This window comes from Bison bison, unplaced genomic scaffold (genome assembly GCF_000754665.1).
Source record: "Bison bison bison isolate TAMUID 2011002044 unplaced genomic scaffold, Bison_UMD1.0 scf7180017864118, whole genome shotgun sequence".
In the NCBI taxonomy this organism is placed as follows: domain Eukaryota; kingdom Metazoa; phylum Chordata; class Mammalia; order Artiodactyla; family Bovidae; genus Bison; species Bison bison.
In genome coordinates, this window is record NW_011494690.1 from 3,989,084 (window position 1) to 4,000,607 (window position 11,524).

General features: G+C 35.7%; 1 protein-coding gene across 2 annotated transcripts in view; it reads left to right on the top strand.

Annotated features, from left to right (window-relative positions):
• The window catches only part of SECISBP2L (SECIS binding protein 2-like), a 61,225-nt gene that overhangs the window by 14,944 nt on the left and 34,757 nt on the right, over positions 1-11,524 (top strand). For both annotated transcript variants that reach the window (XM_010839523.1, XM_010839524.1), the window contains exons 5-7: positions 4,533-4,765; positions 5,055-5,079; positions 5,434-5,549. In XM_010839523.1, the coding sequence (XP_010837825.1) occupies positions 4,533-4,765; positions 5,055-5,079; positions 5,434-5,549 (374 nt within the window). The remainder of the gene's footprint in view (positions 1-4,532; positions 4,766-5,054; positions 5,080-5,433; positions 5,550-11,524) is intronic.

Here is an 11,524-nt window from a genome sequence, read left to right on the forward strand (position 1 = left end):
GTTTGTTCTCTGTGTCTGTATCTGTTGTCATGCATTGACTTTGTAATTGTAGACTCTACCACTTTTTAGGATTTTGGACTTTCAGTCTTCTGTTTATCCCGCCACTTTGTGAAATTCTTTAGGAAAGATGAAACAGTCCCATGTTCTTAAGGTTCTTTCAACTTGGGTGCTGGCTTATATAGTTTTGAGCAGGATTTGAGGTTTCCTTATCCCCTTTCAGTAGTGAAGCAGTTCAGAAATCAGAGATGGAATTTTGAAGACATTATAGAAATTTGAGGGACTCATTTTGGTAGAAGTTAGAATTGTACATATTTTATTTTTCATATGTTTTTTAATAACTAGATTAAAATCCCTTTTAAAACATTCTATAAATATCTTTATAGAAGAACTTATCAAGTTTCGTGTACCATATTTTAGCATAAGATCTGAACCAGACCTATTAGTGGTAACATGTATCCTCAAACAAGTAAAAATTTTGGGCTAGTTGTATATCATTTTGTTAAAAGTTTTTGGAGGACTATGTAAACATTAAAGTAAAAAGCTTTATCCTGACAATAGGTAACAGTTAATAAGTAGTTTTAAAATTCTCACTGTTTTCCAGTTATATGTGAAATTTCATTTTGTAGCCCGGATAATTAGCTTAATAGCTATAGAGTAGATAGCTGTCTTCTCTCACTCATTGTCATTTAAAAATCCTTATTAATGATTCAGGACTAGATCTGTTCAAAGGCATGTTTGCTTTTTACCCTTTACGGTTTTTACAAAAGTGCTGTCTGGCTTGAAATGAATTAGATGGTACACACTTTCTTTCATTTGTACTGTACCTTTTTTGTTGGACATCCGTTCAGTTATCCTTTGACAATTCCTTAGGTTCATTAGGAGTAAGAAAGTATCTGGGAATCAGTCAAAAAACAGCTTGCTGATAGTACAATCATTGTATGGTTTGTAGGGCATAAAGTGATAAGATTAACAGACTGACGAATGCTTGGAATGGTTTATGATAAAGAGCCATAAGGTAATATATGACAAACTTCTGTATGTTTTGGTTGTTCCTAGACACAGTGACCCATTTCTACATGCTTTGAACCCTAAGAACTACTTTAAAAATTTGTTCTAACGTCTTTGGTTTGCTCATTAAGTGACTACAAAGACAACCTTCTGAATCTCAAGAATTAGAAAGTGGAAAGATGAAGATATAATTTGAGTAGAAGATTATACCTTCTATCAGTATTCTTATTCTTCAGGTTGTTCTTAATTTATCAGGATGAATTGATGTCAGTTATAGGTAGAATGCAAATTATGGTTTAAGGAATTTGTAATACATTTTTACTCTTGAACACAAGCTTGTATTATTTAAAAGAATTTAGTAAGATGGCTAGGTATAAAATAATACACAGAAGTTAATTATAAGTGTGTTACCAACAATCAGCCTTCCCTGGTGGCTCAGCCGGTAAAGCGTCTGCCTACAATGCGGGAGACCTGGGTTCGATTCCTGGGTTGGGAAGATCCCCTGGAGAAGGAAATGGCAACCCACTCCAGTATTCTTGTCTGGAAAATCCCATGGACGGAGGAGCTTGGTTGGCTACTGTCCATGGGGTTGCAAAGAGTCAGACACGACTGAGCGACTTCACTATCACTATCACCAACAATCAGAATTTAAGAAAATATATCATTTACAATAGCAACAAAAATACAGTTTCTGGGATAAACCTGACAAAGTATAAGACATTTATACTGAAAACTAACTTTATTATAGGACATTTAAAAAAAACCTAAATCGCTCATTCAGGATGATTTGATGTTGCAAGTGGCATTTTTCCCTTTGTTAATCTACATATTCAGTGCATTTCTGATCAAAATTCCAATGGGGATTTTTGGAGAACTTGACAAACTAATTTCTAAAATAAAAGAGCACTGATCTGAAAAGAGCCACGACTTCCCTGGAAAAGAACATTTCCTCTTGGGAATTTCCTGGTGGGTCAGTGGCTAGAACTCTGCTTCTGCTTTGGGGAGCATGAGTTCAGTCCCTGGTTAGGGAATTAAGATCTCACATGCCACATGGTATGGCTAAAAAAATAAAAATTAAAAAAAAAATTTTTAATTAAAAGCATTTTTAAAAAGTATTAAAAGAATTTTTTTTCTAGATAGCAAGACCTACTAAGCCATTTATTTTTTATAGGCTTATATAAAAATATATAAAATACAGTATACAAAGATTAAACAGAACAGAGTCCCAGAAACAGACCCGTATATGTGAAAACATATACAAGGAAAATGACAGAGATAGCATTACAGACCCTTAACATATACATCATGCAAATCTTATGTTTTTAATTGTTATTAATTGATTGATTAATTTTTATATCATGCAAATCTGTTCCAGATGAGAAAACCTCATGTTTTAAATGAGAAAACCTCATGTAGAAGAAAATATAGGCAGATATCTTTATGATTGCATGGAGAAAACTTTATAAAATTACGAATTTCTACTTATCAAGAGTGAATGAAGGGGCTTCCCTGGTGGTTCACTGGTAAAGAATCTGCCTGCCAATGTAGGAAACTCAAGTTCAGTCCCTTGTCCAGGAACATCCTGCATGGCACAGAGCAACTAAGCCTGTGCCACAACTTTTGAGCCTGTGCTCTAGAGCCTAGAAATGCAACCACTGAGGCCACGAGCCACAGCTACTGAAGCCTGCACGCCCTAGAGCCTGTGCTCCGCAACAAGACAAGCTGCTGCAGTGAAGTTTGAGCACTGCAACTGCAGAGCAGCTCCCAGTAGCCACCTGTAGAGAAAGCACACACGTGCAGCAGCAAAGACTTAGCACAGCCAAAAGGAAAAAAAAAAGAGTGAATGAAGGAACAAGTCATAAATCTTGGAAAGGATTTTACCATGTATGTAACTGACAAAGGATTAGTATGAGGACATAGGAAGAATTCGTAAGAATCAGTAAGAAAATGATCTCACCTTGCACTCAGGGCCCCTGGAATGCAGTGCTGCCAGGGGGCTGAAACACTTTGGCAGAACTATAGGAATCTTTGTTTTGACCCAGTTGGCCTACTGAGGACAGTGTATCCAAATGGAATCTCCTCCCAGAAAGAAAAGGAACTGTTTGATTAAAGGTGTGTATACTGCAGCAGCACACAGAAAACCACTGAAAACTTCTCAATGTCCAGTAACAGGCAACAAGTCCAAAGAGGTGCCCAGGACATCCACTCAGTGAACTAATATGGAACCTTCATATATTATAATTAACAAAGAACATATATATAATTAAACAGCACAACTGAAAATTATATTGATTCTGTATAAAAGTTATATATAGAAAAATTGTGATTGTGAAAAAAAGGGTTGTGGGGAAAATTATGTAGTAAAAGGAATTTTAGTGGTGTGCTGGGTTGGAAGGAGTTGGTAAGAGGTCTTGTTTTTTAAAATGCCTTGTAATTACAATTTGTGAAATACAAAAATGAGAAATAGGCAACTTAGTAGAAAAATAGACAGAAATCAATCCAAAAGTAAAACTAACAAGTATTTCACAGAGGGGAAAACATACATGGCTATTCTCAACCTCATTATTAAGCAGGAAAATGCAAATTAAAATCTGCAATGAGCCATCTTTTTATACCCAGCAATTGGGAGAAATTACAGCCTAGAGGACAGTGTCTAGTGTTTGGTGAATATGTGCACCAGCGGGGTTATTTATATCCTGCTCTTAGAGTGCAAACTGTTTGAACCACCTTTGAAAAATGATTCAGCATTACCAAGTAAAGTTGAACATTACATGTAACCCCTAAGCCGACCGATATTTACCTTAGAGAAACCTTCATGTGCACACATACATACTCTTACATCTATATAAGAATGTTTACAGAAGTACTGTTGTTGAGAGCAAAACCCTAGAACAACCCAAGTGTCCCATCAGTGATACAGAGGACAAAGGCACTCTGGTATATTCATACACAGGCATTCTAGATTTCAGTGACCTTAATGAATCACAGCCACAGGCACCAGAATCTCAAAACCAATCAACATTTGAGGGAGAGAGCAGCGTCAGGGGGAAGCAAGTCACAGAAGAATGTGGACATGTGATTCCATTTTTATAAAGGTAGAATTGCAAAAGTACATAGTGTATGTTTTGGAAATACAGAAGTCCACAGTAAATCTATTTTAAAAAGTGAAGGAGTGATAAACTCAATTCCGAATAGCCCCTGAGGGAGGAAGAGAATAAAGTGGTGGAGGAAGCATGCAGTGGACTTCAAAGGATTGGTGATGTTTAAACGGATGATAGTGGTTTGTTTTAATTATATAATATTAAATACACAAATAGTTATGCAGATACTCGCTTCATAATAAATACATGTTATAAAGCAACTTGTCAGGAGCATCTTCTGCCCATCTTTTCAAAAAGTTTCACACCTGTTTTCTTTGTTTACAAAGTTAGATATTGTTCTTTTCTTACAATTTTAATGATAATTTAAAAGAATTGGTCAGCTTGTTCCTCAAGAGGAGTTGTCACACTTTCCTTGCCTTACAGATTTCCCATCAGACATCGCAAACAAATCTCTCTCCGAGAGCTCTGCCGCAATGCTCTGGAAGGCCAAAGGCAGGAGGAGAAGAGCCTCCCACCCGACTGCCGAGTCCTCTAGTGAGCAGGGAGCTAGTGAGGCCGACATTGACAGCGACAGTGGCTACTGCAGCCCCAAACACAGCACCAGCCAGCAGCCTGCTGCCGGGGGGTCGAGAAACCCCGATGCTGGCTCCGTCAGCGTATGTGACGCTTCTTTATCTTCTCACCTGTCATCTGTGTCAGTTCTTTGTGTCTTCGCCTAAAGCTGAAGTATCTATTTTTATTAATAGTTCTATAATATGATGGTTAAAAATATGTTTTGTATGTGTTACTATTAATATAAAAATACTCACTTATGGAGAAGTATTTTTCTAAGATTATAATAAGCGTGCTTCACAGTAGATGGAATTGTGAAATGTTTTACAAGGTATATGGTGTTTACTCTTAAGCAGAAAATAATTGTTTTTTTTTGTTTGTTTCTATTTTTAGCATGTGGACTCATCTATATGTGCAGGTACTTACTTTCTGCATAGTGTTTTTGCTCTATTTTCTTCTCCGTCCATGTCACAGTTTTGCTTTTAAGCATGAAGCTTGCTGATGCTGCAAAAAAAAAATTAGAAGTCTTCCAAAGAAATGCAAGTTAATTTGAAAGTATGGTTTTGTTGATGAAGTTGGGAAAATGTCAGCTGGAGGTATTCTGCAAGTTGACACTTAACATTACCAAGAACTGGAATGCCACTTAAAGTTTATGGAAATTTTCCAGTGTTACATTTAGAATGACCTGAGTTTCAACACATGATGTTAGGGGGCACTTTAGGTTTTGGTATCTTTATAATTAAATTATATTTTAAAATCTCATTTATTATAGGTGGTGTAAATTGGTCTAATGTAACTTGCCAGGCAACTCAGAAAAAACCTTGGATGGAAAAAAATCAGACATTTTCTAGAGGTGGAAGGCAGACTGAACAAAGAAATAATTCACAGGTAATTTGGATTAGGTTGGAGAAATAGGTGTGAGAAGAATTATTATAAATTGTGGCTTTGAAGAGCAGTGTCCTTAATTTTGGGCATGCATGTTGTGTTTAACATGGTAATCTGTAACTTTGAAGTGGTTTAGGGAATAAAACTATTATTTAAATAATGAAACAGAATAGTAACATGTTGAATAGATGGGATATATATTGTACCATTTTCTACTTTTCTCTAAGAATGTATTTGGATATTTTATAACTTAAAAAAAGAATACAGTCCTGCTTCATCTTCTGTGACTTTTTCCTATCTATATAAAAAAACATAAAGCATATTAATGCCTTAAATATTGATTTTTTTTAGACCTTCAGGACTGCAGCCTTGTCCATGTCTTTACTTGACTGTAAACACCACAAACCATGCTTGGTGCTTGTTGTAGTACCACAGTGATGGCAACCTCGTGCTATAATGTGGCCAGACTGGGTAGCTTCCTGGGTTTGGGGAGCAAGATTTAGCTAAAGTACAGCAGAGCAAGTTATATACAGCTACAGGCTTCCAATAACTATCTTCCTGCATTGGTTGTCTCTGAAATCAGGGAGGCGTTGGTTGGTCAGTATTTTTCCTTTTTAAATTTTTAGATAGCATTCCTGGATTTCTTAAATCTTGTTAATGGGAATTAAAGTTACCATATGAGTAGATCTAGATGAACTGAAATAGAAGTAAGTTAATAATGGATCGAATAAACCAAATTCTTGCCTGTGCCTTTGCCTCCCTGAAATGAAGTTCCCTAGCATTAATTATGCTGTCAGGAAAACAAGGAGAATAGTGCCCTCTTCCCTATAGTTATTGCAGAAATGAGTCATTGTTGTTTGTGGCAGGCTTGTGAAGCAGTCTAGCTTTATTTGATCAAAAAGAGCTGAAACAAGAATTGTTTATGTAGATTAGATAAACAGAATCTGTGGAATGTTTGGTCAAGTACTAAAATTTTATCTGGAAGTTGTAACTGCGAGACCTGCCAAGCTTGCGGTCTCTGCATTGGTGTTTTTGGTATCAGTAGTCCACTAGAGAGTAAATGATACTGATACAGAAAAATATTTTACCTCTGCCTCTAAGCTAATGAGAAAACAAAACAGAAAATTATGGAACTGAGTAAACATTTGTTTATTTTGTATCTCTTCATTCCAAAAGAACTGGAGCCAGATGTTGAACAATGTGTTTTCTTTTCTACTTCTGAGGCTTTGTTGTACTTTTCTTAAGTGTGCAGTTGTTTGCTTTTTTGATAGGCAGAATCTTTTTTCTTTTAAGTCAAAATATTTTCCCTTTCCAATTTCTGATTGTTTTAAGGCTTAAAAAGCCTTTTAGAAATGTATGGACGTGAGTCTGAGTGAACTCCGGGAGTTGGTGATGGACAGGGAGGCCTGGCGTGCTGCGATTCATGGGGTCGCAAAGAGTCGGACACGACTGAGCGACTGAACTGAACTGAACTGAAATATTCATTTGTATTTTCTGCTACTTTTTTACAGTGTAATGTTTTCAAAACTTTTATCCAAGGTTTTCTTTTGAAGTGTGGTACAACCTAATGATGTCAGTTTTCACAGTAGTTAACCAGTTATCTTAATGTTGTAATATATTAATTTTTTTCTGATTTACTCTTTTAGTCACCTGCTAATCTCTTATGTTTTAGGTTCTGTTTTTGAGCTTTTTCCCCATTTATTATTAGATTTGTACACCTGTACCATGTGGTTTTAACTACTGAACAGTGAAATGATTTTTTACTACTTTTACCAGCATCTTTAACATTTGAAACAGCAGGTTTTTCCCTATACTCTGCTGTAGCCTTAATTGTAAATGATAGAGTCTAAAAATTTAAGTTTTATTTTTTGAATAAAATAAAAATGGTTTTATTTTATGAATAGGTTGGAAAAAATGTGTGAAAAAAGTTATACAACAGTCTCATTTGCATCCTGTCTCCACATGTTTTCTCCCCTTTCCTGTACCTGTGTATTTGCCCAGAGTTTCTCCATGTCATTATAAGTAAAAATATAAGTATATATCTCAAGTTTTATTCATTCTGTTCTGTGCTCTGTTCACATCTTTTAACAAAGTAGATAGATATTTTGTTAGAGATATTGCTGTATTATTTACTCAGAGGGTTTCTGCACTTTTTTTTTTTTTTTTAATGCAACTCCTAATGTTGTTGGGGCTTCCTTTGTAGCTCAGTTGGGAAAGAATCTGCCTGCAATGCAGGAGACCTAGGTTCGATTCCTGGGTTGGGAAGATCCCCTGGAGAAGGAAATGGCAACCCACTCCAGTATTCTTGTCTGGAAAATCTCATGGACAGAGGAGCCTGGCTGGCTACAGTCCATGGGGTCACAGAGTCGGACACGACTTAGCGACTAAACCACCACCACCACCACCACCACCACCACCACCACATGTTGATGCATCCTTGTTATTTTCGGAGTCCTGTTGATGGACACTTTAATTGTTTATAAACTATTGCTGTTGTAGATATGCTACAGTGCTATTTTGAAATCTGTGTGTAGAGCAGTAGAATATATTCCTGGATAAGTATTGCTGAGTGAAAAGGTGAAATCACCTCTGTTATTTGGTAGATATCACCAGATTGTGCCAGTTTGCATTCTTAACAGTCATGTGGAGAGTGCTTATTTCCATAGAGCCTCAGAAACCATGTGTTTTCAAGATTTTGGATTTGTGCCAGTTAGGAGAAATAGTGTATTCATGTAGTTGAGCATCTTTCCATATGTTTAAGGACCATTTGTACTTTTCTGTGAACTTATGTTCTTTGCCCATTTATTGTGTTTTGATCTTTTTCTCTGTTTTTGTACATTTTTAAATCAGTTTGATCAGGCTGTTACCAAATTCAAAGAAATTTTAAGAGCCTTTAGTCTGTTATGAGTTGCAAATATTTTACTAGATTTTCATTTTTATTTTTGACTTTGCTTAATAATTGCCATGCACAAGTTTGTTTTAAATACTGTTAAGAAGTTGATTTTTTATAAAGAAATTTGTCTGATTTCCTCCAATGTGTTTATGCTCTTGTGTTTTTTACATTTAAATCTTTATTCCATTTAGAGTTTGTCTTAATGGATGTTGTGAAAAATGGGTCTTATTTTGTGTTTTTCGTGTGGCTACCCAAATCTCCCACCACTGTGAATTGACAAGTCCATTACTTCATCTATTTGAGATAGCCACCTTTATCACCTATTAAATTTCCATATATTTTGAAATCTTGTTTCTGGATTTTCTGTTTTGTTGTTTGGTTGTTAATCTATCAACTTAAGGAGAATGGACATCCTTTATGATGTGGCATCTTTCTAGAAAAAAAATACGTCATTCTCTTTTTGAGTCACCTTTTTGTGTTCTTTAGAAGTATTGTCTAGTTTTCTGAAAACAAATTTGTACATATTCCTCATATATTAATTCTTAGTGTTTTTGTTATGTAAATGGAGCATGAAAACTTAAATCTTTATATATTAATTTTATGCTAGTCATTTAAGAATCTTAATATGTATTTGTTATTTCTGCTTTGTTCTGTTCTGTATGCCCAGTCTCTGTTAACAAAACTCTTTTAGAAGAACTTAAAAAAACAAAGGTTCATTTCAGGAGGTAATTGAAATACTTGCATGTTTGATCCCCATGAACTTTGTTGGAACCATTAGTTGGGGATTTTAATTTAATCCTCAAACTTTGTCTCCAAGAATTAAGTTGCATTTATTTTTTAAAAGAATTGTTTTTGTGTTTGTAATGACATTATATATTAACTGCGGTTTACAAGAAGGCTAACATTTGAGGTAATGCTGTTTGGAAGGTAGATTTACATGTACTTTTTTGTGATAGTGACTGTACAAAGGAATGAAGATTTTCACTCAGGAATTATTCTCTTGCTTCCTATTCATCCCTGTGTTGGGGCTTGATTGTTAGTACTCATTTCAGTGTGAATAATTTATGTGAATTAAGTTGTTTCTTTGGTACCTGGACATTGTAAATTGTGTTTGTTTTGCCATCCTTGTGTGAGCTTCTTTTCATGAACCAATTAAAAAAAAACTGTATTATGAAAATTTTTAAACAGACATTAAAGTTGAAATAATTTTATAGAGAACATTCATTGCTAGATACTACCAAAGATTTTTCTAAAATTGGCTTCATCACATGGTGTATTTTTCTATCTGTCTCTCTATCCATGTTCATGAGGCTGTTTTAAGATGAAGTAAATATTTAAAACCAAGAATCTGTTGGGTCCTTGGAAAATTATGTAGTTTCTTAACAGGTGCTTATAGGTTATAGGAAGTAGCCCAGTTTTCACAATAGATCCTCTAAGGAAGAATTACATTTACTGTATGACTGTGCTCTAGCTTATAGTTCTGCCATACAACCTACTTCCCAAGAGAGTATAAAAATTCTGTTTCTTATTGGCAAGTCTTTTTAGACCAGTTGATTAGCATGAGAATTGCCAGGTGCTTCCAGGGCTTTTTGTGCATATTTTTGATTTCATATCCAAAGCCTGTATACCAGCACCTGCAGTCCAGGTCCACTTCAAGTTCTGTTTATTATTAGGATTCTTGAGTAACTGGTAAAGAACACTGTACTTTTCTCATCTTCTCTAAAGTGTCCTGGTTAAGAAGGGCATTTCATATAAGTTGCATTGGGTACTTAAGAGAGGGAACTTAATTGTCTTAAGATAATGCTTTTTCTTACTCTTAGTTCTTTGTATGACAGTTGAACAGTTTGCAGATGTATTAATAGGATAATAATTTATGTGACTGAAATTTTTATTCTCTTAAATCTGTTTTCTTATAAACAACATTTAAAATTTTTAATATTTCTTAGGATTAAAAAATATGAAAGCTGCAGATATTAAAAGATCTAAAATAAAATAATTTTTTGTTAAAAGGTAATGCATAGTTTCTCTCAATGGTAACATCATTCAAAACTAGTGCAATGTCACAACCCCGATATTGACATCAATGTAGTCAGGATTCAAAACAGATCCATTACTACTGGGATCCTTTATGTCACTCTTTTATAGCCAGACTCCCTTCCTTTCCTCACCAGCTTCTCCTTAAACTCTAGAATCCACTAATGTGAATCTACTAATCTGTTTCCTCATTTTATGATTGTGTCATTTCAAGAATGCTGTATACATAAACTAATACAGTCTTTTTAGGATTGACTTTTTTCACTAGTGTGGTTTTCTGGAGATTTCTACAGGTTGCTAGTTATATCAGTAGTTTGTTTTTATGATCGCCTACTGTTTTATAGGGTGAATATACCACATGAGTTTATACTCTTAATGAAGGACATCTGGGATGTTTCTTTATTTGGTATTACAAATAAAGCCAATATAAGTGTTCATGCATGGGGTGGAGTTCAATTCAGTTCAGTTCAGTCGCTCAGTCGTGTCCAACTCTCGCGACCCCATGAATCGCAGCACGCCAGGCCTCCCTGTCCATCACCAACTCCCGGAGGTCACTCAGACTCAACGTCCATCGAGTCAGTGATGCCATCTAGCCATCTCATCCTCTGTCGTCCCCTTCTCCTCCTGCCCCCAATCCCTCCCAGCATCAGAGTCTTTTCCAATGAGTCAACTCTTTGCATGAGGTGGCCAAAGTACTGGAGTTTCAGCTTTAGCATCATTCCTTCCAAAGAAATCCCAGGGCTGAACTCCTTCAGAATGGACTGGTTGTATCTCCTTGCAGTCCAAGGGACTCTCAAGAGTCTTCTCCAATACTACGGTTGAAAAGCATCAATTCTTTGGCGCTCAGCCTTCTTCACAGTCCAACTCTCACATCCATACATGACCACAGGAAAAACCATAGCCTTGACTAGACAAACCTTTGTTGGCAAAGTAATGTCTCTGCTTTTGAATATGCTATCTAGGTTGGTCATAACTTTCCTTCCAAGGAGAAAGCGTCTTTTAATTTCATGGCTGCAGTCACCATCTGCAGTGATTTTGGAGCCCCAAAAAA